The 27,464-nt window shown below is 51.0% G+C and overlaps 1 protein-coding gene and 1 pseudogene across 4 annotated transcripts in view; one reads left to right on the top strand and one right to left on the bottom strand.

Annotated features, from left to right (window-relative positions):
• TMCC2 (transmembrane and coiled-coil domain family 2) overlaps positions 1-27,464 on the top strand; it is a 35,441-nt gene that overhangs the window by 2,139 nt on the left and 5,838 nt on the right. The window contains exons 1-2 of one of the 4 annotated variants that reach the window (XM_025040495.1): positions 4-23; positions 9,787-10,317. In XM_025040495.1, coding sequence (XP_024896263.1) covers positions 9,814-10,317 — 504 coding nt within the window. In that variant the 5' untranslated portion in view covers positions 4-23; positions 9,787-9,813. Of the gene's footprint in view, positions 1-3; positions 24-9,786; positions 10,318-21,263; positions 22,296-27,464 lie in introns of those variants that run through there. The other 3 variants (XM_015597862.2, XM_006922859.2, XM_025040496.1) reach the window with 3 other exon arrangements.
• LOC112471858 lies at positions 2,777-2,895 on the bottom strand (annotated as a pseudogene).

The following is a 27,464-nucleotide window of genomic DNA, read 5'->3' as shown; positions in this document are numbered from 1 at the left end:
AGAGTCAGGAAGTCAGAGCATAGGTGAGTGCGCTCTTACCTGTGTGTGTTACCTGTCTGTGTTCCTTGGGAAGGGGTGAAAAGGGGGAAATTAGCTCTTTGTGTGTACTTAAAAAACATTGTAGTAGTTATTCGAATGTGACCTCTGGTTCTGCTGCTGTCCTTTTCAGAGGTTCAGAGCTAGCCTTGTGTCTAAAGATGGCTAGGCTGTGCACAGGAAGCTTGATGCCTGGCCCAGCGGTCACCCCTGAGCCCACTCTGTGTACTCAGGAGGTGTGGGTCCTATTTTAAATGAGATGGTGACGGGACAAGAAAGCCTTTAATGCTGATGTGAGGAGGGCCTGCCTTCTGCTTTAGACTTCAGCTTCATTCTAGGTTGATCCAGATGAGTGGCCAGCAAACTGTGATTCTTTGACTAGATGCGACCCTCGCCCTGAGTCCATGAGGGGCAGCCTTAGAAACTCCCCACGCTCCAGTTTAGTGGAAACTGCTGGCTCCATTCATTTTCCCGGGTCGGTTGCCTTCATGAGGGAAGGTGGGCTGGTTGTGGTGTGGGGGCTACAGTGGCTGTCTTTGTAGATAAAGCCACTTTAAGAAACTCGTTCACCTCCACCCTATATCATCGCCCCCCGCCCCCTCTCATGACGCCTTCATTCTGGTTACGGCATATATAGCAACAACTCTAAACTTGATATTAAATGCTGAACTTCTCTGAACCAAAATTAAGACCAGGTGTGAGAAAAAGAGTCATACCCCCCACCCCACTTCTGAGAAAACATCACTGAGGTCGATCGTAACCATGTGGACCCAGACTGGCAGCAAGATGGAGAAAACATAGCTATTGCCTGCTCAAAGGGAGCACGGCGAGACCAGGGGGGCCTTTTCCCGTTTATCGCTGTCTGCTTTCTTACATGTTTACAGGGTAAGGACTTCAGACAGGACATGAACTTGGGGGCTATCGCAGTTTAATTCGCTGTGTGATCTCAGGTGAATCACTCAACTTTTCTGAGCTTTTTTCTGGGGAAAGGGACTAGAAATATTGGAGTGTGTCCAAACTTGTTTTCTAATGCTGAAAAAGTTGTTTTCCAATGATGGAAAAGTTCCATCATTGGCTCCAGCACTGGGCAAAGCAGACTTGTTCTAGATTTGATGGTGATACCAGAAAGGGGTAAGTTTAATTTTTAACACACACCCCTACCCGATACTTGTGTTTGACCTAGGGAGACCAGTAGTTCTGGCTTGCTTTTGTTTTCATTTTAAACTTTGGAGATAGGAACTTTTGGTCCCTTAGTCCCACCTGTTTTCTTGTGACAGCTCTAGGCATTGTGATGGATTAAGTGCATTGGGGGAAATCATCTAGAGAAAGGGGCAAGAAAATAAAAGTGTTTGTCTGAAGCACCTTCATTGAGGTTGAGGTGGGAAGGGGAGAGAATTTTACTCTTTGCCAAAGAAATCTGGCTGATGCCCTAACTAGTGGCAGCCAGAGGTGTCCGAGGCCCCTGTGGTCTCCCTCCGTGGTCCTTCAGTGTTGTGGAGTATCTCACTGCACAGTGTAAAATTCTGCTTCGGCAGCCTTGGTCTGTGATTATGGGATGGGAAGGGCCAGTGGAAAGAAGGGAAAATAGTTAATCCGGCAATCTTAAAAAAGCAATCATAAAGCTGTAACTGAAAAATAACTTGAAAATGGACATTGCCTCACAGGAGGCTCATGCAGCTATGTTGCGGGCCTTCTCAGCTGCTCCTCACACTTGATGTGACGTTTGGGGGACATCTCACCAGACACTCCTGCTACAGAAGTCCAACAATCGAGAGTGACATTCCCAGTCCCTGTGGCTTAGATTCCTGTTCAACCACTTGAGCTCATGTCTTGATTCATTTGCCATCATTATCCAGCCCTGTGCTGCTACCAGATTCCCTGCTAATCGGAACGATCTACCAGGGTTGCTAGTCATAGAGTTTTGGCTGACCAGAAGTACACTGGAACTCTCTAGCAAGAAAACCCAGCTCTAGTGAGAACGGGAGTGAGAAGGAGCTCAGGGGAAAACTACAGAAAGGGACATGGAGCACACATTCCTGTTAAAAATACAGTATGTGGTAGATATTGCTGAGGCCTGGGATGAGTGGCTAAGCACAAGTCAGCTGGTTCTGTCCTGATGCATTTCAGAAGCTGGAAGGCAGGGGAAGCCCCCAACCTCACCACCACTCCCCTCCAACTCCCACCCTTCCCCACCCGCTCTGGTACAGCAGGAGGAATTGAGCCTTTCCTAAAGGGAAGGGTCTGGATATGCCAGCCAGGGGCCTTCCCCTGGACTTCCCCTAAGGCTCTCTTTCCCCTCTTGAAAGTCCCTGCGAATAATTTCCCCAGGGATTTCTGAGCAGTATTCATATTTTTCCTGAAAAAAAAAAAGGAGGGGGCTCCAAATTCCATGATTCCAGTCCTGGTTTGAAGTGCTTTTGACTCAAGACTCATTTGGGTTCTGGCTCGTGTTCTTCCATTCCCACCACTCACTGGTTTTCCTGCCTGCTCAGGAAGATCAGGAAAAGCAGTTAGAAGCCAAATAGCTAAGGGAAAGTCTCAGCTGAATTCTACATGATTCTCCTTGCTGGCTCACAGCCTTTACAGGCAAGCACAGGTGCGTCAGCCCTCCCCACGACTGCCCCATGTTCCTTCAGCACTTTAAAAAACAATTTTTTTTTTTTAGGCGAGGCAACCCTTGGTTGACCTCACAGATTGCAAGGACCTTGTCAGCTTACAATCTTTTATTTTTTATTTTTTACGTCTACAACACCTGGTCTTCCTACGTGGTCTCCCATCCAAGTATTAACCAGGCCTGACGCTGCTTAGCTTCCGAGATCAGACAGGATCGGGCTTGTTCAGGGTGGCATGGCCGTAGTCCTTCAGCACTCTTTAGAGAGCCCACTGGAGAAGGGATCATGGGTTAACACATACTGACCGCCTTCAGCGCTGTTTTAAACCGTGAAGTTTGACATGCATGTAAAGGTATCTGAAAAGATATGTATAGTTTAAATAACAGTCGCAAAATAGACACCCCACCTCCCTACTACCCAAGTCACAAAAGAGAACATTAGCATTTCCCAAGAAACTCCTCTTTCTTTTTCTGTTTATTTGTTTCACCTTTTTTTTTAAGGCCCAGAGTTTTGATAAAATTGATGGGTCTCAGTTTCTACACCTTTTCAGTGTAAGAGAAGACAAGCTATTCATAGGGATGTGGGTGGGATGAAGGAGAACGTACATGTGCTCTAGGACTCAAGGGGAGGGTCTGGTGGTAGAGCGTGGCTTTACGTGGCCTGGCTTCACCATGAGGCTCCTGGTCTACTTTAGAAGGGATACGTTCAGGCTTGAAGATTCCTGAAATCTCGTGTGGGAGCTGGACCCCTGGGATAGGTTTCACTGGGGGAGGCAGAATTGAGGTAGACCTAGAAACAAAACGGAAAATGAGTTCTTTGACCATAGGCACTGGCTTCGCCCCCAGGTGAGCTCCTGGCCAAACAGGATGAGATATTAAAGAAAGGGTGGACCGTTAATTACCAAACAAGAGGAGCAGGGCTTTCTAAACAGGGGAAGTGAAATGGCAAGTGCTAGGTCCTGTGTAGGGCCAGCATCCTTTTTGACTGGGATGGTCATCGTTCTCCCAGGCCTATAAATGGTCAGGGACAGCGAAGGATGGTGAATTCTGAGATCGCCTGTTTTTATCCCAACTGCAGCTAATGTGAGGAGGGCAGGGGTCCTGAGGCCCAAGACTGCTCCGCTCCTACCTCCTCTGCCTTTAGCAATATTCAGAGCAGCCCTATATGTGGGCTCAGGGGGAACTGGTAGCCAATGGGAAAGCACTGAGATGCTGTCTGTTCTGCCACACACTGGGTTCTAGATGAATTCCCAGCTGCCTAGTTCTCGTGGGAACTGTCCTGCAGGCTCAGTATTTAACAGAATGTCCTTCTTTTTGTGTATCTGATTGTGTCTTAACTGCCAATCCCATTTACAAGAATCTCCCTCAACAAGGAATTGAAACATCTGATAGGAGCTGAATTTGGGGTTGATGTTGAAAAGAGTGTGGGTGCGAGGGGCTGGGGAAAAAGCTCAGCTGGCTTGTTAGTTAGTGTTGGTCTTGGAGACCAACTCAAAACTCATCTATTTCATCTCTCTAAGAAATGGCATAGACTAGGAGGGTCATTCTTAGAACGAAGCCATGACTGGACAGGGTCCACCTCTATCAACCAAACGCTTAAGCCTCTCTCCATGTTAAGAAGTTAAAACAAAGCTGTTGAGGGATAGCAGGCATATTTTTTGATGGTGTGAAAAAACTATTTGACTTTTCAAACCAAATGGTTAAAAGCTTCCTTATTCCAGCCAAGTTAACTGAGTGATGTCCACTCTGGAAAACGAAGCTGGCTGTAAGGACATGAGCCCTGCCTAAGCCATGTGTGGAGACAGTAAACACATGCGGGCTCCTGGGTCTGTGTTCATCTTCCAAGCCAGCTCAACCTTGGCAATTATTAAGACCATAGGCTGAGACAAGGTTTAAAATGCCGCAGGAGGGGTCTGGGTTAGACACAAGAAAAAGCTGTCCCACCGAGCACTTTAAATCTTTGGAAATGTAGCTAAGGATTACATCATCTTTTAAAGATGCTTTTGTAGACTTGGATAGTTTCCACTTAGAAAATAAAGAAATGTAAGTAGCAATCACCACATTTGTGTTGAGGTCTCTGTCAGGTAATATTAGGGACATAAAGATATAGGTGATATAGGTCCTGCCCTCCATTCACTCATATTCTTTTCAGCCTCTGAAAAGTTCGGTGACAGTTTGAGAGAGCAAGAGAAGCCATGTCACGAGGCAGTACATGATTAATTGCAGATAATGAGCTCTGGAGTTCAGAGCAGGGTGATGAGCTCACTGCAGACTGGGGTGGTCAGAGAGGGCACTTGAATCACATGTAGGTAACTTGAATCACAGTCTTTCTGCTGGTGTATGTTGAGTCTGTTCTGCCTAAAGACCCAGTAGGTGAGGTCACCTTTCCCGACTTGCATTAGCTCCAGCCAGAATCCTGTGAGTAAAGAAACAAGGAATTAAAATAAAATTGGGAATGGGGTGATCAGTTGCCCCTGAGTCGAGGTCTGTTTTTAATGTCAGGTATGACACTGGAGAAGAAATGATTCCAAAAATCTTTATCACTATGTTTCTAATAGAAACCCCGAACAAGCCTGAACGGCTGTTCAGTCTTCCTTGTGGCCCTCAGTGCCAAACCTTGGGTGACGGTTCCTCTCCTGCTCCAATCCCAGGTTCCTCAACCAAAGGTTCTGAAGAGCATTTAGAGACTTCCGCAATCCACTTCGTATCCTGAGAGGACTCTGTGGGTTTTTACAGCGATTTGCTCTCTAATGCTGGCCCTGTTTCCATAGAGACCTTATAAATAGAGGAACGTTGGCGACCTAGGCTTGCTAAGGCTCACGGTGACCCAGTCACCCAACTGAACCCTAATAGTTGAACCTTTGGGGCGGGGCAGAGGGAGTTTCAAACCCAGGTGGGAGGAAGGGACACGCATTCAGCTGCCAGGTGGGACAATTAGCTGTAAGTTAGTGTGACTTAAGCTTTTTTGGGAGTTGTTAAGAACACAGGGACCTGTAGGAATTAGAAGCTGCTTTGGCTATTTTTAATCAGATGGTGGCAAAGTCTCTGTACCCTGAAGCATTTTACTTTTGGCCTCATGCAGCTGTGTTTGCAGATTTTGGAGCAAACTTCCTCTTTGGGGGACCCACACTCAGGGAGGAAAACGGATGAAGCCTAACTGTTCAGAGACCACAGACTTCTCAGGAAGGATCTTTCAGAAAACATCTACTCCACCCCTTCTTCCTGAGAGGATGAGGGCACCCAACGAAGATAGAGTCCTTCCTGCCCTGAAAGATAGTTCCAGGGGAGGAGACGGCAACCTTCCCTCATTTACTTCTCTGTGTATAAGCACCTGGCCCCGAAGCTCTCCTTTCTGGCTCACTTCCAGCCTCTGGGCAGTTCTGGGGGTGGGGGTGGGCGTAGTTCTTGCCTGTTTTCTTGGATCAGGAGAGCTGTTTGTGTCCCACCTCTAGCTCTGAAACATTTCAGTTCTCTTTTCCTAATATGTGGCTTCGTTTGGCCACCAAAATGGTTTCTAGCAGCTGGGGAAAAGCAAAAGTCAGTGTGGAAAAGCAAGTGACATTTAGTAGCTGAAACCTGTTAGTCAGAGCAGGTGGTGCTTTCTGCTGCGTTGGTGGCTAAGTTCCCTCAAGCTAGTCACCATGATTTTCCTCATTTCCAAAACTTGTGGCTGGTTATGTGGATGTGCTGAGTTTTTTTTTTTTTTTAAATACTTACCATGGTATGTCAAAACTCCTTAACCATCTCCTCCCTGACACCCACATGGAGAAGCAGACCTGTTAAGCCTGCTTTCTTGCCTTGCACCTCTGCAAGTGAGGGAAAACCTTTGCGTTCGGAGTCCCTCTGTCCATTATTCTTTGACTTCTTTTTTGTTCTTTTCCTTCATGCCCACCACAGACCTTAGCAGACTCCTTGGTGCTACTAGGGCAGAGTTCCTGCTTTTCTTTACCTGCAGAACAGGTGGGGAGATGGGACATAAAGTCTACAGTGGCTAAATGTCTTGCCCTAGTCCTACATGTAATACAGGCAGATCCACCACTACGCTACAATTCAGGGGACTGAACTCCCCCTGGCCTAGGCACTTCTGTTTTGATCCTGCCTTTGATACTGTTCGGGGACAGTATCAGATAATTATCCACTTTAATGTTGGGATGAGTGTATGAGCCACTGAAGGTCAATTAGACTAGAACCTGGGGGTTCATCTGTGTGGTTTGGATGAGCCACTTAACTGTGCTGGCCTCAGTTTCTTCAACTGCAAAATGGAAACACTGCTACTGTATCTGTCACAGCTTACTTCCTGAGGGTGGGCTAGCATCAGGCTGGAATGACAGCATAAATTGGAAAGCACATTGAAAACTGTTGTGTAATATGAAAAATAAATTGACCAAGGCAATATGGCAAACCATGGTGGCTGCTGTCCATAGCACCTCCACCATTTTCAGGAGGTTGAGGGAAAGGAAATGCTTCTGGGCTCCAGGTCCTCTCGTGAGGTCTTTGGAAGGAAATTCTTTACCTGAGTGAATGTAGAAGATTGGCCTTGGTACCGGAGAAGCTAGTTTAGGAGAGGTGGGGAGAGGAGAAAGAGACCTGGAATAGAATGCCAGAAAGACAATTCGTAATATGTAATGTGACCATTTGGCAGAAGCAGCTGGACAAATGCCGGAGCCAGCCGGCCCATCCGTGACACTGGGAGTGAGGTGTGGTGTCAGGTTGGGCCTGAGGACGAGGGAGGTATCTTGGCTCATCCCTGGTCTGGAGGCCCTTTCTAATTGGTGGCGGAATGTACTCCCCAGTCTGGTCTACCTTGGATGTCTTGGTTCTATCTGAAGTAGACTCAGGTGGTCCTGCTTCAGGCTGGCTCTGAGAGGATGCTGACTCCTGTGGGAAAACCTGGCACTGTGGAGCCTAATGTCCCCAGGGCTGCCCCAGAATTAAATACTTGAGAAGGAACAGTGGTAGTCTTAATTTCCTCATCAAAAAATGGAAATGCTACTGCTGTTGCTTTTGTTAGTTTCTGGGAAAATCAAGTGAGATAATGCAGGAGAAAAAGCACATTGAACACTGTGAACTGTTAGTTCATGTTGAGTTGTGATGATATAACTTATCTGGTCTGTAAAATGGGTGATACAAGGGCCCACCCACTTTGAGATTGCGGTGAGACTCAAGCGAGGTGAAATATGAAAATCCTAAACTTTTACACAAATATATGGTAATATAGTTATTGACATGCAGATGCAGTGGCCTACAAACAACACTGCAGTATGAAGTAACAGAGTAGGGTCAGCTAACTCATATCTAAAGATGGTGTTTTCTTGGTTTCTACATGGTCTAAGATTTCTGCTCTGTAAGTTTGTTTCTAGAAAAAAAGAAAATCTGGTAAGTGTAATTCTTTGGAATATTTTTTAAATGAGGGAGACTGCCTCATGCGATTCAGGCTGTTCCTCACAGATGAAGACCCGCTGTCGCTCATGGAGCCCCAAATGGCTGGGTTCTGAGTTTCCCCGCTTAGGAGTTACAGAGCGTGGGTTCTCGCCCGGTCCTCCAAGTGCCAGCCCTCCTCCCATTGGCTCTGAGGCTCTGCTGAGGGCTCGGCCTAACCAGTTAAGTCAGCCCCCTGACAGAAGCAGCTGTCTGGAATTATACCACACGTTGTCTGGCCCTGGCTAGGTGGTCCAGCTGCCTCTTGCCGAGCAGCCCTGCCTAGGGAGCAGGTGGGCAATCTCAGCGGCAGAGCTAAAAGGGCAGACTGCTGCCAGGGCAGCACTGGGGGCCAGGGACTCTGGTTAGTTCTAGTGTGAGGGCAATGGCACTCATTTGGACAGCTGGTACTGATACGTATGCTAACAAAGTGGTCACATTACTGACCACTAAAGGTATTCCCATTGAAGTGAAGTTTATTTATCATGTTTACCAATTTGTTATAAAGGATACAGATGTTATAAAGGATACAAATTTGTTATAAAGCCAGTTAAGGAAGTACGAAGGGCGAGGTCTACAGGCATCCCAAGTGCAGGTGCTTCCTTCCCAAAGGAACTGGGGTGTCTCACGCTCCTGGCATGGGGACGTGTTCACTGACCCAGAAATTCCAGTAAAGTTTATTTTATTGCAAACTATATCAGGGATGAGATTGGCTCCAAATAACAGAAAATCGTACTAAAGTGGTGTAGAAAATGGTAAATTTCATGTAGCAAGAATCCGAAGATAGGCTTTCACAACTGGTCTGGTGGCTCTGTTGTGCCATCCAGGTCACAGGCCTGTCCCTTGGGGCTCTACCGAGTATGTGTCTGTGTGTGTGTGTGTGTGTGTGTGTGTGTGTGTGTGTCTGTATGTGTAGGTCTTTCTTGTTATGCCAGTCAACTTGTTGCAAAATGGCTGCTGTATCTCCAGGCATTACCTCCACATTTCAGATGGGAAGAAGTAGGAAGGGTCACGACCTTTATCAGGAAAGCAAAAGTCTTTCTAGAAACTCTCACCTTGCTTTTCTTTGGCCCAAACTGTGTCATGTGGCTACTCCTAGCTGCAAGGGAGTCTGATGAAGTAAGAATTTTTAGCAAGATGCACAAAGGCCATACAGTTTGGTTATTAAGAAAGAAAGGGGAAACGCTATTAAGTGGGCCATTAGCAGTGTCTGCTGCAACAGTATAGCATGACTGTATGACCCTGATTTTCCCACAGAGTGTTACAATGAGATCTCTTTGGAAATGGATGCCTGATGGTCTAGAGGAGCTAACAGAGCTTGAAGGAGGACCTACCATAGAAGGAGGAAGGGACTGTGTGCAGGGGGAAGTCAGTCCGGAGGGATACAACCTCATGAGCAAGCGCTGCCTGTACCTCTGAGCCCCAGACTAGCCGCAGGGATCTCATGACCAGAAACCTGAACCCATGTGTGGATTGGGAGTGTTTTGTGGGGAGCCACGGCGGTGCATTTCTTTGGAATGAAAGGAGTGGATCTAGGGTTGCCACCTTTCTGCAAGGCATGACCTTTTAGGTGCGATGGGCCATTCACAGGGATCTTCCAGATTCAGACAGCCGCAGTGGCAACACTGATTTCCCAAGAACAGACTCCTCACCTCTGTCCTCACCAATTAGGCATTCAAGAGCTTTCCACTTACCAGGGTTCTTTGTGTCTCCCCCTTAAGAAAATCCAGCAGCTCTCAGAGGGCTCCATGTTTGGCCACGGCCTGAAGCACCTGTTCCATAGCCGCCGCCGGTCGCGGGAGAGGGAGCATCAGACGTCTCAGGATTCCCAGCAGCAGCAGCAGCAGCAGCAGCAAGGCGTGTCTGACCATGACTCCGCAGATGAGAAGGAGCGCTCCCCCGAGATGCACCGGGTCTCCTACGCCATGTCCCTGCACGACCTGCCCGCCCGACCCACCGCCTTCAACCGCGTGCTGCAGCAGATCCGCTCGCGGCCCTCCATCAAGCGGGGCGCCAGCCTGCATAGCAGCGGCGGGAGCAGCAGCCGGCGCACCAAGTGCAGCTCCCTGGAGCCCCAGCGAGGCAGCCCCCACCTGTTGCGCAAGGCCCCCCAGGACAGCAGCCTGGCTGCCATCCTGCACCAGCACCAGTGTCGGCCCCGCTCCTCTTCTACCACCGACACGGCCCTGCTGCTGGCTGACGGCAGCAACGTGTACCTCCTGGCCGAGGAGGCGGAGGGCATCGGGGACAAGGTGAGGCAGGAGAAGATAAGGGCCTTCCGGAGTGGGGGGCGCTACTCAGAGGCAAGCGCCATCTGCTGGGGGGAGACTGGACCTAGGAAGCTGAGCTGGAAGTCCTGCCTGGTGGGTATGGACACCTGGCCACCTGCAAAGCTGTCTGCCTGGTGGAAAGAGTCAGAAGCAGACTAAGCCAAAAGCAAGAGATGATCCCAAAGGGATAATTTCTGTTCGTTTCACAATTATATTTTCCTCAGGCTGATTGATATTAATTTTGATTTGTTTTCCTTAAACATGCTATGGAGAGGCAATCAGGACAGTGGTTAAGAGCACAGTCTAGAACCAATCCTGGTTCTGCTACTTACTAGCTTCATCAGTCACTTAACCTCTTTGTACCTCAGTTTCCCCAGTTGAAAATGAGGGTAATAATAGAGTTGCTGTAGGAACTAAATGGGTTCATATATGTAAAATACTTGGAATAATCATTTTTATTATTATTACTAACCCAAGAAGAGAGGGGAGGAATCCATGAAGAGTTGTTTGGTAAGGAGATTATCTAGTTTGGTACTTGCCGAATTTCTATATTTATTCTTTTATTAATATAACAAGTATTTATCAGATACTTGTTATGTATCATAAGAATAAACAAGCCAGAGGTGCTGTCCTTGTGGAGCTCACTGAATAGAGGGGAGACAGATGGGTAAATGGACAGAATGGGGTGATAAGGCTGTGATAGAGGCTGTGGGATATTTGGGGGAGAAGGGACCAGTGGGGGAAGGGGACTTGGCAGAGACCTCCTGGAAGAAGCCATTGAGCTGAATCTGGAAGGAGTATAATTTATCCAGGGAAGAACTGTGGGGAGGGACAAGGGGAGGAAGGGTGTAGCATATACAAAAGCAAGTAAGCTGGTGCCATGGGCTACTAGGGGTTCAGTGTAGTTGGAGTGTCCAGCACTTTGGAGGACTGACAGGTAGGCTGAGGCCAGATCACAAAAGGCCTTGCTTGCCATGTTGAGTCTAGGGGTACTCTGAAGCTATCAGAGGGTGTTAGTCAGGAGGGGCTCCCTCTGGGTCTCAGTGTAGACAATAGATTGGGAAGAAAACAGGAGTGGAGTCAAGGAAATTCATTTTAGGAGCTATTGTAGGCGTCTAGGCTACAGCACTGAGGATGGAAAGAAGACAAATTTAGAAGACATTTGGCCATTAGAACTAGTAGTGTAAGATGAGACATGAAGACAAAGGGAAGGAGTAGAGGTTGATTCCAGGGTTTATGGATGCGGCATTCTCTAGCTGAGGAAACGGGGAAGGAGCATGTTTGGGAGGAAAATGATGAGTTCAGTTTTGGAGCTTTCTGACTACAGAGCACCTACTAGTGGTCAGGTTCATGAGCGAGGTCTGAGCTGGGGCTTGTGCCCTGGGAGTCAGCATTGAGCTTGAAATCATGGGTGTGGATGAGACCTTGGAAGGGCATGCATCAAGTGAGAAGGAGGCCAAGGACAGATATGACATGGAGGAGACAGAGCAGCCACATACGTAGGAGTAAACCTGGAGAGAGAGAACGCCAAAGTAAAAGGAAAAAAGAGTTTGAAGGAGGAGGAAGTACTCAGAGTGAAATATGACAGGGGTGACAGGTCAGATCTGGATTTGGAAATGTACATGGGCCGTGTCCAGCAGGGGGGGTCACTGGTAACCAGCAAGAAACCAGTTTCAGTGCATTGAGGAGATGGTGGAAGGGGAGGCAGCATGTGTAGCTCCTCTGGTGAGAAGAAAGGTCAATGATTATGGGTTGAGGCAGTTTGATTTTTGTTGGTTTTCAAAAGGTGGGCAGGGAGGGTTGCAGATCACATAGGACCCAGTAGGCCAGGAAAAGGGCTTTTGACTTTTTTCTCAAGAAAGGATGTCAGAAGGTTTTATACACATGAGTGACACCTTTTAAGAAGATCACTCTGGCTGCTGCTTGGAGAATAGGCTGTGAGCCAGGGCATGGGCTTGGACCCCAGCTAGGAAGCTGTTGGAATCCACCAGGGGTGAGATGATGGCAGCTCGCACCAGGCTGGGCACGGAGAAGGCGAAGAGAAGTGACTGGATTCTGGATTTGTTTCAGATCGAGCTACATCCATTTCTGACGGATGTGGGGCATGACAGGGAATAGATACAGATGGCACACAGGGTTTTGGCCTGGCAGCTGGAAAGAAGAAATTGCCAATAACTGAGATGGGGAAAAATGGCAAATGGAACAAATATTTGGCAAGGACTGTGGGAGTAGAAATCAGAGCAGGTTTTGGACATGTTACATTTGAGATAACTATTAAACATCCACATGGAAATGCCAAGTAAGCAGTCAGAAGAATGAATCTGGAGTCTCGGGGAGAGATCCAGGCTGGAGGCATACGTTTGGGAGTTGTCAGTATATAGTTAGTATTTAAAATGATGGCACTGGACCATTTGCAAGCATAGTTTCAACTACAAAGAAGTCTCTTCCAGAGTGAGATCTGGATGTATCGCCAAAGGGGTGACATGGCCTTGTGGAATGGAGACCCCTGGGGGGCCCAGAGGAACTTTCAGCTCTTAATGGACAGGTGTTGTGTATGCAACAGCAGCCTGGCCCACCCCTCACTGCTGAGTCAGTGAATACATTTTAAAAATCAAATTAGAGCAATCCTGTTGAGCGAAGGTCTCTGGTACTATAGCTACTTTACGAGAAGGGAGACAATGAACCTTGTAGTCTTTGCCACCTGAGCAGATGGAGTGGGTGGGCCGTGGGCACTGTGAGAAGCTGGGAAGAGTCATAGATGTTTGCGGGCTGGGAACACAGGGGCTGAGGAGTACAGGGGCAGGCACATCAGCTGGCGGGCGCCTGAGGCTTCTCTATGTGGCTTGTGTTTGGTCTTCCCACTGCTCCCGAGATATCTGGGGGGCAGGCAGAGTTCTTTTCGTGCTGTTGATCAAGACCAGGCCAGGAGACTGCCTGGGGAATGGTTCCCTGGGTTCAGTGTGGTGATGGGGGACATAGTTGTTCCTATGACTGTTTTCTATTCTTATTTAGAACTTTCAGCTTTCCAAAACTTTATACTGCTTGGTTAATCTACTCACATACCTGTGAAGGCACCAGAGCAGGTATTATGATCTCCATTTTACAGTTGGATACACTGAGGCCTAGAGGAATCAAGAAGCTGCTTGCCTGAAGGTACCCAGCTAGTTCATGTCAGAGAAGGAACTAGATCCCATGTGTCTGGTGTGTCCACAGATCAAACAGATCTGAAGTCACCAAAACCACGAGGGACCATTTTATGCATAATCCATCGGGAGCAAGTCTGCCTCTGCCCAAGGAGTGTGACCTGATCTCTTGGGTGCCACTTCCTCTTTAGTTATATTGCTTTCCTGACCTGGAGCTGTCCCTCCAAGGATGGGCGTGGCCCTGGGGGTTCCTGAGGAGAAGGAGTGCTTCTATGTCCTAGGAGAGGGGTCTTTCAGCTGTCAGTCAACCCAGCTCTGTCAGCTGACTCCCCCACACCCAGAGGCCAGTGGTTGATGTGAGAAGCAGTGGTGCTTCCACCCTGGTTTCTGGGCATGAATAGGAGGCATTCTTCTCTCTCTAGTAAACACAGCCCCACATGCTCTCTGCAAGCTCCCTGGTGACTACCAGCATCTATTTTTAATTCATAAGCCTCCCCCACTGCCCACACCCCTTGCCATTGTTTAGAACGCACCAGCTGGCTCTCGGACCAGAGCAGGCCCTGTCAGGGGTTCAGTTACTGAAACACCTTGGAGGTAGCTAAAGTTCCCCAGCTGTCCTGGAGAGGCTCACCCTACCCCCACCCTAAGAAAGTAGGGGACCTGGAGCCCTGAGGAGAGCAGGGTTGCAGCAGAGGGACAGATAGGGGCACACGGTCCCAGCAGCAGCTCAGCCTTGGTGACGTAGTCTGATTGTTATTCCGCCCCCTACCAACCCCAGACCCAGTTAGCCATCTTCAAGTTTGTGCCTTAAATAATTTCCCTTTAAAACGAAAACAAATTGTCATCTCAGCCTCGCCATTCTGCTTTCTATTATTTGTGTGACAATGAGCAAGGTAACTACTTTGTCTTATGTCTGTAAAGTAGAAAAAAAGTGTCATCAATTGTTGGTACACTGGGTCATTGGCAGGTGAATAGAGCAGGGAGATAAAGTGACGTCTGGGTTCTCCATTGGTGTATGGACTTAATCTCTGGGAAACCTGGGCCCTGGAGGTTGCAGCAGGAACCACTGGTCGTATACACAGTGGCCGTGGACTTGGGCTTTCTGGTTCCTCAGCAGATGCATCCCCAACCTCTTTTCTTTCTTTCCTTTTTTTGGGGGGTGGGGGGACTTTGCTGAGCAGCAATTCCTAGAAAATGTGTACCTTTAGGAAAATCGAGTTACTCTTCCATCCTGCCTTCATTGCCTGCTCCCGGACTTTCAGAGAGTGGATTAGCAGGGGTCAGAGGCTTGTATTCCCTTTCTCCCATTCCCTCCATGTCTGACTTGGTCATCGTTTCCTTCTTGGCCTTGTTCAAAACCTCCCTAGCTGTCACCACATTCCTTCCGGGCTGTGCAGGGTGCACCCAGCTGGCGGGTCTGCAGAGAGGGATAACACAGGGGTGCTGGGTTTACATCCAGCTCTGCCAGGCTAGCCCCTGACCCTTCCCTGGTCGCCCCTTCCCCTTCTACGCAGTGTAGCTGGTCCTTTCTGAGGACAAGGAGCAGCTTGGGGCGGGAGCCAGGAGCTCACACAAGGCGTCTGGACAGCCGTAGGAGGCCAGCCCGCTGCCCCCTGGCTCTGAGGGCACACAGGGTGGGAGAGAGAGCCCGGTGCTGCGGGCGAGCAGTAGAGGGTGGAGAGATGATGTCATGACTGGATGCTTCCCTGTGGCCTCATGGAGGTGTTATCTCCAGGCCCCAGATGGGGAAACCAGTGACGTAAAACTCATCTACTAAACCGGGGCGGACTCTGGACAGCCTGTCCTTTGGTGCACTGCTTCACCAGATTTATCCAACGAGATTTCTCCCCTGCCCTGGAGTAAATAAGCACCCCTGTTTACTCTGAGGAGATGGCAAGCCCTTAGCTCTGGGCTCATGGCAAAAAGACAGATTTTAGCAGGCGCCAGAGGCCTTGGTTTATTTATGTCTAGGAGCCTGCTGGCTCAGAGGTGGGTGGGGCCCACTCTGCTGCGAAAAGTTTTCAAACATGTCCCCTTGGAAGCTGGGGGAGGCCAGGCCGTTCATCTCTGAGGCCTGCTAATGTGTCCAAGCTTGTAGGCCAGGTTCCGCGGGAGGCTAAAGGAGCCCTGCTCTAGGGTCCAGCTGGGTCCCTCGGCCTGTCCACGCAAATGCATCTGCCTTCAAAGCCGTGTAACGCTGCTCCTGTTCACAGCCACTCATGTACGTGCTCAAGTCTATGCCAGCTCGAATTCACACCCAGTTGCTGGGGAGGACAGCTGCCTTCTCTGTTCCTCTCCTTCACCCCATCTCAGCCCCTCTTCCCTTCTCTCTTCACCTCTGCATGGAAGGGGTCCTTAGCAAGAGCAAGAGGCAGAGGCAGCCCGCCCAGCAGCCTCAGAAGAGCCTGCGAGGCCGTGTCCATGATGCGAGGCGTTCGCCAGGCTGAAGCAGGGCATCTCAGTGCTTTGCCATGATCTCTTGTTTCCTGTCCCAGTGATTAAAAGCCCCTATTTCCCAGGGGCCTTCAGGCCCTACCACAGCAGTCTATCTTACAATCTCTGGCAAGTCAAGTAATGTACAGCACAGAGAATACAGTCAATAACATAAACGGTTACTACACTTATTGTGGTGATCACTTTGTAAGGTATATAAATGTTGAATCACTGTTATACACCTGAAACTAATATAATAGTGTACGTCAACTGTAATTTTAAAAAAAGTTCTTCTTTTAGTCTGATTTGAATTCTGCAGTTTCAGGTGAAGCCCCTTGCCTTTTAGGGGTCCTGTTCAATCAGGAGAGGGGCCAAAAAATGAGCATTCTGCCCTTTACCCAAGGCTCTGACACCAGAGAACTCAAGCAGCAGCTTCTCATTGACTTCTAGAACAGGGTTGTGGGCTTGGTTAGTTGCCCCAGCAGACACTTGGCCTCCATAATTAGCTTTTATCTTTTACCTACTGACATCTGTGACTTTCTTTCTAGATAGGAAGTTCACAGTGCTGTCTAGATTAGCTCTGGCTTCTGAGAATACAGAATTCCTCGGGGTATTGGGGACAAAGTTAGGTAACATCCAGATTGCCTCGTTGAGACCCGATGTTATGCATTCCCAGCCTGCTTGTCTCTAAGCCCAGGCCTAAACCCTGTGGGAGACCCAGTGGCCCTCTGCAGCCCTGGGGGCTAAGATGATGCCGGCCCAGACACAGGTAGGAGACGCCAGTCAGGTCCCCAGCCTTCTGCCTCAGGGTCGTCATCCTCCGCCTTGGCCTCAGTTCCCTCAGACACTCATGCCCCAGCTGCCCAAGGGGAAGATGTGCTCAAAGTTCAGGTGTCAGCCCCCATGCCAGAGCCCATAACAGTCAGCAGCAAGAGGAGCTATGTCGTCTGGTTCCAGACGGCAGGGAGCCGGTGCTGGTGATGTGGGCATGGGTCATGGGAGCTGGCACAGGTCTCTCTGGCCACTGGGCACATTCCTCCCTGGAACCAGCACATCCCTGAGATGTGAAACATGACCCTGGTCCCCTCTGGTGCCAGATGAGGCAATGGAAATACAGTATCATTAACCTGATCCCTGCTTCTGCCTCTTCTTTCTTTTCATAGGCACAGTTTGGGCCGTCTCTGTTTATGCCCCTCAGGGCAGAGGGCTCTGAGACAGAAGCAGTGGTGAGCACACATACCCTGTTGCATTTCTTCTAGGCTCCTGGGGATCCAAGGGCTCCCCTGCCTTGCTATGGGGGGCTGGAAGCAGTGAGTGAAGTTTCTTCTCCAACCCCCGTTTCTCTCTTCAGTGACAGGTGCTGGGGCGTTGCAAGCAGACTGTCTGTTCTTGGCACTCCCAGCCCATTTCCCATGTCCTCCAGAGGCTGGCTCAGATGCCCCCTGCTCCTTTGTCCTCCTTGACCTTCATCCAAATCTGGATGCAAAGAGTTCTCACTGTGTCTTTTTCCAAGTCTCCAGATACCCCACCACTAGGACCCCAGAACTGGGCTAGTTTCCATAGCTAGTGAATAATTCAGCACGCTCAGCGAACGCTTACTCAGATCCAAGGTGATACTGTGACCAGGAGGCCTTCTTGGGGTGGCTGGAAAGGCGAACCCTGCCCTGGAAAGGCAACTGCTCTGTAATATTAACTTCATTATATAAGGTTTCTCCCTGCCTGAGAAGGCAGCTTCATACCTAAATATTATCTCGGTCCCATGACTCCTCCTGGGCTCAGCGGCATCGCAGGCATGCCCCTAGGATGGGCTGGTCACGTCCCATTGACATGTCCCTTCGAGCCTTCCTGGCATTGCCACTCAGTTGAGCAGCATGCTGCAGTTTGCAGAGTGTTTTCACATACATTTCTCATTTGATCATGTCAGCTCATAGTAAGCTCAGAGCCCTCAAGGCAGCAGGACACCCCAAGAATTCTGTGTTTCGATCTTCTGCTTTTAGAAAGGAATCCTTCTACATTATTCTTGGCGAATAGGGTAGAGTGGAGAGTGCTCTATTTCCTAAAAATTGCCCCAAAAGGAGATGCTGCTTTTTCTCTGGGTCATTTTCTCCTGGACCTGTCACCAGCACCCCTTCCCTTGGGAACATAGAGTGGCTATGACAGGCATGGCATTCTCTCTTCCACTCGCCTGGCACCAATTCTGATTTTCTTAAGTGACCTAGGTGAGTGGTTCTCTCTACTGCTCAGCATCTGGCTCATGACTGTGCCCAAGGAGGACTCCCTAAGTAGGAGGATCTCTGGCATGAGACGGGCAGAGGACCGCTAGGTGGCAGAGACGGCCGCATCCCTCCCTGGCAGCAGGCAAAAGGTCGGAATGGTGGGTGCACGTGACGTTGCCCTTGGCTTTCTCCACTGCGGCCCTTCTGCCTGCTTCTCCAGCCCCTTTGGCTGGGCTTGTCCCCGAGCCCCTACGAAACATGCCCACCTTGGTTCCTCTAGTTCATCCTGAAGAATATGAACCTTCCTCCCACATTTCCCTAGCGGGTGGCAGGGCTCCTTGATAACATGAGTTTCTAAGAAAATGCACCTCTGGCTGGGTCTGAAAGCGAGTGTTAGGGGAGGGACCTCTGAATACTAACCATTTTCCAAAGTCCGAGGGGTGGGCATTGGAGAAGGGGCAGCCTTTCGTGGAGGAACCCTAACTGGGAGGTGTTCACAGCATGTTCAGAGCCTGATATTTTAAGGCCTCACCTTGTATTCTAAGCTACTAAATTTAGCTGCTTTTCAGTGTTAGTCTTTGCTCCTAAAGCCTATGACTTCTCAGATTTTCCATCCTTCAGGATGTGTGGTTCATGCTTTTTTTTTTCCAAGACGAAAAAGTAAGTAGGACGATTTAAAAGGAGGAGGGGGTGGGCTGAAGAAAAATAACAGGGCAAAGGAGGAGACAAGAAAAAGAATATTAATAGAATATTAAAGAAAGAAGGAGTATGGCCTGAAAATTAAGCGACAAGGAAGAGAAAACTAAATTAAGGGGAAACTCAGTGGAAGAGAGGCTGAGACCTGCTGGACATGCAGAGAGGAGAGCCTTGTGAACAGGACCTGGGCTTTCTTCCAGTGTCTCCGTCCAGCTCGGCAGTTGCCCATCTGTCATGCCCAGATTCAGGCTGACTTGGAAAAGTTGAGAGAATGAGGCCAGAGGCACCTGCCACTGCTCAGCTGCCTGAGCCTGTGCTTCTACTGTGACTGCCCTGCCCTGGCTGAGATAGGCCTGCCTCTCTGCCAGGCCACAGGGCAGGTGGCAGGGAAGCCGGGGGATGGCCAAGACGCACCAGGAAGGACCACGTAATGGCACTTGCCCAGCAGCACCTTCTTTTTGCAAAAGGATGCCTCCTTTGTGGCTCATAGCCTTTCAGAGCCTGTGGCTTTAGCAACACTGTAGCTTTTCCCTGGCCTGCCAGCCATTCTCTTAACTTTGCTCCATATGGCAGCCACTTTTCTGGCTTTTCTGTCCCAAAGTCTTCCCAGGTATCTTCTAGAGTAACCATGAGGTATGTGTGTATGTGTGCGTGTGTGTGTGTATATACATACATACATACGTACACAAGTGATAAGAAAGCCTCAGGCCCAGCCATCTATTTCAGTAAAACCTATGACGTGTCAGGCATTTTTATTCATGTTCCCATCAGCCTGGGAGATGATGATCATATGTACCATTCTGCAGCTGGGAAAACCAAGACTGGGCTGCAGTCTCCCGGGCTCAGCTCATTCACATGCTCCCCGTCGCCCTTGGCCACAGTCTCATTCCCTGAGGCCTCTCCCTCCAGGATGCTGCTTTGCAGGTGCTGCCGCCCCCTCTTGTGGTTGTAAAGAAGCATGTGTAAAGCCACATAGTTAATGGGTGGCTCCACTCCCTCTGTTGTTTCACCAAAAAGTCTCCACCAGAGCCCAGGGAATGACATGTCTCCCTGCCAGGGCTTCCGGGCTCCCCACTTCTCACGATCTCCTCCCACTGCGGTGATGGACACTGAGTCTCAGAGCCTGTGGCGACGTGACCAAGGTCCTTTAGCCAGTCTAGAGCTGAGACCCAAACCCTGGGCTCCCATCTCCTGCCCACCACATCATGAGGCCTTGGGCTTCTGCTCCCCACCCCCAGAGCAGGAAGCTCTGTGTCCTTGCAGATTTGGGAACATTTCTCACATGTAGAGACAAGAACAGATTCTAGAGGAAAAAGGATCGCTCTCCTGCTGGCTTGCCTGGCAGACATCCCCCCAGTTCCTGTTTGTTCCTTTTCTTTTAGCAGACTATCGGTTCACCCCTGAGCTCAGCCTCCTTTTTTCCTGAGGCTCAGTTATTGTACTGCTTCGTAAGTTGTCTCAGAAGGGGAGCTGAACCCTCCCATTAGATGCCAGATGCCATGTTGGGGTGACTCTCCTCAGGATCATCTTAGTAGTGCCTTGTAGGAACCTCTTCCTGATGCTTCTGAGCCTTCATGGTCCTTAGCAGCCTAGAGAGTAAGACCCCAGGGCTCTGCGTGCTCGGCCCCTTCCCACCTCTGGTTTCCTGCTGCCACTGCCTTCTCCCTCTCCTCCTCCTTTTTGGCTTGTAAGAAGAAGTTACAGATCTTAGCTTGGTGGAGCCTAGAAAGCACAGAGCAGCGAAGGTTGTCTGAGTGTGAGAAGACAAGGCTGTCTCTGATGCTACTGCAGTAGATGGACTGTCTTCCGTTGTAGCTAAATGAGATGATCACTCAGTCATTTTACAGACGTAAATACTGAAGGAGGGTCAGTCTTATGCTAGGCACAGCGAAGGGCCTGGACACATCTGAGATCTGACCGAAGACCTATTCACACATAGCCATTATGCAAGAGGACCAGTGCCCAGCGTACAGCAAAAATCGAGTGCCGGAGGAGGGTGGCCACCACATACACATGAGGAGCTGCCAAAAGCGTTCCCTGACCCCACATGTCAGAGCTGGTCCCAGAAATTGGAGCCTGTGTGATAGCTTTTGCTAGGCTCCTATCCTCACAAACCCCAAGTCATTGGCCCCACAGATGTTTGTAAGGTTTCCACAAGCCCAGGGTGTGGGGACTCCAGCTCCCGGTGTTTTGGCTGCAGGACCTGGCACTGGTTTGCAAAGATAGCACTGGACATTTCTTATCTCTTCGAACCTTCTTGAACTTGGGACCGCCCCATCAGCATGATCCATGTTAACCCTCAGTATTTAAGCTCTGAGTCCCTCACCAGGCTCAAGTGGGTGCAGAACCCACATTTCTTTGGTGACTGTGGTGGGACTCTGCCTGTAGAGAGACCCAGCAGACCCCTGAGCTCTGTGGCCTCCCACCACCCTCCTCACAGCTTACTCTCCTCAACTGTGGACCTCTGGCCCCCTCTGCTGGCCACTCCCAGGATTTCCTGCTGGAACTGTCAAGATGAAGTCCAAGGAAGAAGAGGCTGCTGTGAGTGTTTTATTTTTGCCTGGGCAGTGCCGCGGGGGAAGGAGGGCAGAAAATGGCAAGCAGAAGCTAGTTGAGAAGTAGCTGCAGTGGTGTCCAGTGCTGAGAATAGATTTCTAGGAGAGAATCTCAGGGCAGAGGACTTCTCCGGGCAATGCTGGCTATGATCTAGTTATTGGAATAGGGAGGGTGCCTTGAGGAGTGATGGTGCCTTAAGCCAGTGGGCAGGGCAGCAGGGAGAAAGGCAGAGGGCTCTGGGCTGAGCTGGCTGTGCCAGGATCCAACAAGGCTCCAGCCTTTTTGGCCCCGGAGAACTCCTTCCTGTCCTGGAAGACATTAGGAGGCTGACGAAGGGAGTCAGTAGGACTGTGCCTCTGTGCAAGGAGCTCTGATGGTAGGAGGCCTTTCTGGGCATGCAGGATGGGAGGGGACAGGCACAGTACCCATCCGGGTGGGTGAATGATGCAGGTGCACGTGTTCCCATGTGCTTCCCCCTCCCCCACTGCCCCGGGGCTAGGGTTTCAGCCTGTCACACCTGGGAGTCCTCATGCACACTGAACTTACTGGCAACAGCTGGACTTGGGGACAGGCAGGGCAGGGTGGGAGGCACCTCATCAGAGCTTGGTCTATCTGCTTGGTGATCCCTCTTGCCTCCTCCCAGATGGGAAGGAGCAGCCTGGGAGCCCCAGGGGAGGAGGAAATCTGCCAGAGCAATCCGCCCCTAATCCCTGGGCTATGCCTCAGACTGGAGATGGCGGCTGCAGAGCCTGGGAGCTTGGGCACCCCTGCTCGCAGACCCCGGCTCCCCTCGGCAAGCCCAGTGCTGCCCAGGGACTGTGACCCTGGGGGTCTGGCACAGCCTGCAGAAAGCTGGGGCCTCAGAGCCCCTGGCACGCCATCGCCAGCACAGCTTCGGGAGACAGTACCCACACAGGTGAGGTCCCTGTGGGTGGAAAGAGAAGCTCATGGGTGTGTGGGAGTGGGGGTTGATGGGAGAAAGCCACTTCTGCAGAGTTTGTCAGGTGGGCTCTGCTCCCCGTCTGGTCTCTCAGGGCGCCGCCCCCACCCCGCCCCCCCGCCACTCCATTATAGAAAACTCTTTGTGGATGGGAAAAGGGCCAAGGGGCAAATACCAGGCCTCCAGGCGTAGGCTGAGTTGGGCAGGGGGGCCTCGTGCGGGAGGAGGAGTGAACCCTGGTACACATGCTTCCAGAAACCAGTAGCTATGTGTCACTCCACCTGGGGCCAGAGGAGCTGTGTGAAGTTAAGTGGAAGGGATGCTCCTGGTTGTGGTCGTTTCTGTCCACGGTGAAATAGTGATGGTGTGTGTGTGTGTGTGTGTGTGTGTGTGTGTGTGTGTGTGTGTGTGAAGGTCCATTGAGCACTGACCACAGGTATACAGTGGGAGCATCCAGACGGAGCACAGTGTTGGGCACTTAGAGCTTCTGGAGAATTCGGAGGATAGAGAACAGAGGAGGCCCCGAGGTGAAAGGGCGACTCGGGAGCCAGTCGAGGGTCCGTGGGAGTGAGGAGCCAGGACTGCAGGACATTCGTGTAGACAGAAGGGCACTGTTCTCAGCGGGGCAGGGAGTGAGGCAACTGAGGGGAGGGTGTGGTCTTGACCAGAACCCAGGAGTGGACCTAAAGGAAAGGACTGGAAGCTGAGAAAGAGTAGCCCTTAGGGTCAGCGTGGGCGGAAGCGCCCCCTGGCTCAGGAGGAGGCTGACTGAAGCCTCACCCAGTGTGCGCTGCCTCGAGGTTGTAGATGCTGCGTGGAAGGATGCGTGAGTGCGTTTCCTCGTCTGCGTGTACTCTGCATCCCAAATCCGTGTAACCACGAGATTCCTTGTAAAACCACTGAGGGGCTGCCATGCCATGGGAGAGCCAAGAACCGTGGGCACCTGCCCTCAAATTCCCCGTTTGGCGGCTATGGCCTTGCTGTAGGAGTGTTTCCCCTCACTCCACCCCGGCGAACAGACCCGGGTGCACATCATACTGCCCCACATGTACCCCATCATCTAAGCCCTCTGGAGGAAAGCCACTTAGGCTCTCAGGCTCCAGTGGAACCACTGGGCGGGCCGGCGCCATTTCCTTTCCCTCCCTCACGTCTTTCTGCACCTGAGAGTTCCTGGGCCAGCGTGTTGCCTGCACATCCCCGCCAGGAAGAGAAAGAGCCAACAGACCAGCAGCGGTGCCTGCTGATTTAAGAGAACGGGGCAGCCCCTGACGCCAGGACCGAGGGTTGGGGTCATTTTTCCAGCCTGCTGTGGCTGGAATGAATGCCGGGTTGGTGTGGGGACGTTAGGTCCCCTTCTTCCCAACTTCACATGAAGCCAGACTGCCTCTTCACACGGGAGGGTTTTAGCTGGCCATGGACTTTCCTCTCCATCTGACCTGGCACCTCCTTTTCCCCTTGGGAACTTGTAGAAAAAGAGAATCTGGGTGTTCTCCATCCCAAGAAGGGTGCTTAAATCAGAGCTCAGAGCCAGAAGGTCAGCAGATGAAAGCGTCTTGCTGTCACCTGGGCCTGACATCCCCCATCATACTCGCCTGCGGGGCTCTTAACCACTGGAGGCCCAGGTCCTGCTCGGGGCAGCATCCTGTGTGGGCTTCAACCTGCTTGGCCAGACCCACAGATGAGGCAGGCCTGACACCTAACCCCCTCTAGGAGGGGACTTGAGGGCCACCTGTCCCCAGATGACAGGGCTGCTCTGCTCTCATAGGCACCCCAAAGCTCCTTCCTTCCCCTTTTCTTTTCTTTCTTTTTGTCTAAAAGTGACCTTTCTTAGTGTTGGCTGTCCAAGCCCCAAGCAGATGGCTAGAACAGGAAGGCCCTATCTCTGTGTCAGCCTGCTTTGAGGACCCTAACGGGAGCACTTTGTAAATGAGGAAAGCACTGCCTGCCCCTGGGGAGGGGAGTCAGGCTAGGAGCCCTCTGCAGTCTCTTAGGAGCCTGGGAACACAAGTGTGGAGCACACACAGTAACTTAGGACCTTTCCCCTCCCACACAGAGCTTCCTGTGAGGCTGGATGCTGCACTCTGACCGTGTCTGCACCGTGTCTGCTGTGTGCTTCTGGCCTCAGGGCTCCAGGCTGCTGGGCTAGTGTTCTTTGTTTATTTTTAATTTTTTATTTATGCCTACAGCACCTGGTCTTACTAGGTGGTCTCCCATCCAAGTACTAACCAGGCCTGACCCTGCACAGCTTCCGAGATCAGACATCGGGCTTGTTCACGGTGACATGGATGTAGACCATGGACCGTGGCTCCACTGGTGAGCTAGTGTTAAAGAAAGAGCTTCTGTCCCATGTCCGGGCTGAGTTAACATGAGGACATGAGCTCAGGCCTGGGAGGAGGTGGGAGGCCTGGGAGGCCCTCGGGAGCCAGGGCTGGGAGCGCCTATAATCTGGCTGAGCACCTAATCCGGCTTTGCTCAGAAGTGCTGGAAGGGGGCAGGGAGGAGAGTCCAGGGCCCTGCCAGGCCTTGTGGAGGAGTGATCCCGGGTGTCTGGGACATGGGCGAGTCTCACTAGAGCAGGGAGAGGAAGCGTGAATGTTGAGCTCTGGATACTTCAGACGGTGTCCTGGCTCTGGCTCTTCCAGACCATTCATCCACACTTAGAGCTCAGGCTCTGTGTAGAACAAGGTCCTTGACCCAGGCCCTGGCTGATGGGCACCCTGTGCAGAGAGCATGACGTGGCCATTACCTGGCATGAAAGGGGGTCGTGGAAGAGGCGTGGCCCACCTCCCACAGCCTCCTCTTCTTAGAACTTGCCCCGCCTGTGCACAGGGTATAATGCTGGCGTCAGGCAGCTCTGGGGTGTCCGGCCCATCTGTTTGAGGGCCATAGTTCTGGGGCCACAACTCCAGATGTGGTGCTGGCAGCTGGTCATGGACAGAGGGCTCGTTGGCCTGGGCTGTGTGAGGCTCTTACGGTTTCGCGAGAGGAGCCGTGGTGCTGCTGTGGGCCGCCCACCGCCGTGTCCGCGCTGGGGCACCCTGTGAGTTTCGCCTGCTGGGGACCAGGAGTTGAGTGATCAGTATTGCTCTTTTTTTTAGTCACCCAGCCTCAGGACAGAGGTTGGGAGTGAGTTAGAAAGAGCTTCTGCTCTATTGAAAATGCGACTGGAAGGTGAAGGAGCCACATACCCTCCCGCAGACCCTCTCCATAATAGGACATTCGTCGAACCTGCCGCCCAGACTGATAGGTCGGAGAACCCTGGCCCCTGCCCGAGAGTGTACAGCCGTCACCTCTGTCCAGTTTCAGAACATCGTTGTCACCCCCGAAGGAAACCCGTCCCATTAAGCAGTCACTCCCCATTTCTCCCCCTCCCAGCCCCGGGCAACCACGGTCTGCCTTCTGTCTCTGTGGCTTTAACTATTCTGGACGTTTCCGTATAAATGGAATCATTGAATCCGTGGCTCTGTGTCCGGTTTCTTTCACTTCGTGTCGTGTTCTCGAGGCCCGTCACATAGCACGTCACGGCCAAATAATCTCCCCTTGTGGGAGAGGCCAGTTTTGTTTCCCATTCACTGATCAATGCACATCTGAGTCGCGTCTTCCCTCTGGCTGTTGTGAGTAGTGCCGCTGTGAACATACGTGTGTGAGTATGTATTTGGATACCTATTTTCAGTTCTTTTGGGTACATACCTGGGAGCGGAATTGCTGGGTCCCTTGGCAACTCGATGTTTAACTTTTTGAGGAACCGCCGAACTGTTTTCCACAGCGGTTGCACCATGTTACCTCCCGCCAGGCAGGATGAGTGCTAAATTCTCCGTATCCTCTCAACACTTGTTGTTTTCCTTTTTTAAATTAATAGCTGTTCTCGTGGATGTGAAGTGTCGCTTAATTTATTCCTATTTGTTTTTGAGCACCTGCCGTGTGCCTCAGATGGTACTGTTATTGCCACCTTCACTCACAGTGTCTTGTTTCATCCTCCTGACAACTCTTTGAGGTAGGTAGAATTATACCCCTTTTCTAGAGGAGAAAAGTCCCAGAAAAGTTAATGATGTACCCAAAGGAACACAATTAGTAAGTGACAGAGCCAGGATTCTAAATCGGTGTCTGATTCCGCGTTCAGCGCCCTTTCCGTCCCCAGCGATGGTCCTGTATCCTACCTTATGGCCCTGTTTTTTTTCCTTGCGGTCACTTTCTTCTTTTCTCATCCTCTGCTCGTTCCATCCCTCTTAACAGCTTCCTCATCTTCTTCTCCTTATGCTCTCATTTTCCTTTCTTAAAGCATCATCTCTCCTTGTACCCCTGCCTGTCTTCTGCCACCTCCCTTGGCCACCCTGTCTCCCTCCAGTGCTGAAAGGACACTGCTCGTGTGTGTGTGTGCGTGTGCGTGTGCGTGTGTGTGTGCGTGCGTGCGTGTGCGTGCGTGTGCGTGTGTGTGTGCGTGTGTGTGCGTGCGTGTGTGTGCGTGTGTGTGCGTGTGTGTGTGTGTGTGTGTGCGCGTGCGTGCGTGCGTGTGTGTGCGTGCGTGTGTGTGTGTGTGTGTGTAGGGGCTCCCTGGGGAAGGGAAGGCATGGAGAATGCCCCCTTCCTCTGACATGCCACTTCCTCCACGGGGAGGAGAGTGAAGGGGACGATCTGTGACTGAAGACAACCAGCAGGACCCAGGCATGGGCAGACCTCAGGGGAGGAGCAGCACAAGGCTGGTTTCCTGCTTCAGGACCCCCAGGCTCAAGTCTGGGCCCCAGGGCAGAGAAGGGGATGAGGAGGGAGGCAGGACCTCAGCCCCAGGCCACTTCAGCCCACCATCAGGCCCCCGCTGGTTTTCCCGGAGCGTCCGTTCTCCCCTCATTCATGGGATTTCACAGCCAGCTCCAATCCTGCTTTTCCATTTGTAAGCTAGACATGCTCCAAGAGAGGATAAGGCTCCAGGCTGCCAGAGTGGAGCCATTTTACACCCTCGTAGTCCTAAAGCACTCACTTTTCACAGCACTTTCGAGTCAATGTCTCATTAGCTACTCCCACACCTCTCCAAGGCTCTAGACACTCTTCTCACAGGTAGATGAGCAAATGGCCTTGTGCTGAGCATCACTCAGCAATGTAGCCAGACCCACCTCACTCATCTTCTAGATAGTCTTTCTCCCAGGAAGA

This window comes from Pteropus alecto, unplaced genomic scaffold, assembly GCF_000325575.1.
Source record: "Pteropus alecto unplaced genomic scaffold, ASM32557v1 scaffold359, whole genome shotgun sequence".
NCBI classification, from domain to species: domain Eukaryota; kingdom Metazoa; phylum Chordata; class Mammalia; order Chiroptera; family Pteropodidae; genus Pteropus; species Pteropus alecto.
This window is presented reverse-complemented; position numbering and strand designations above follow the sequence as displayed.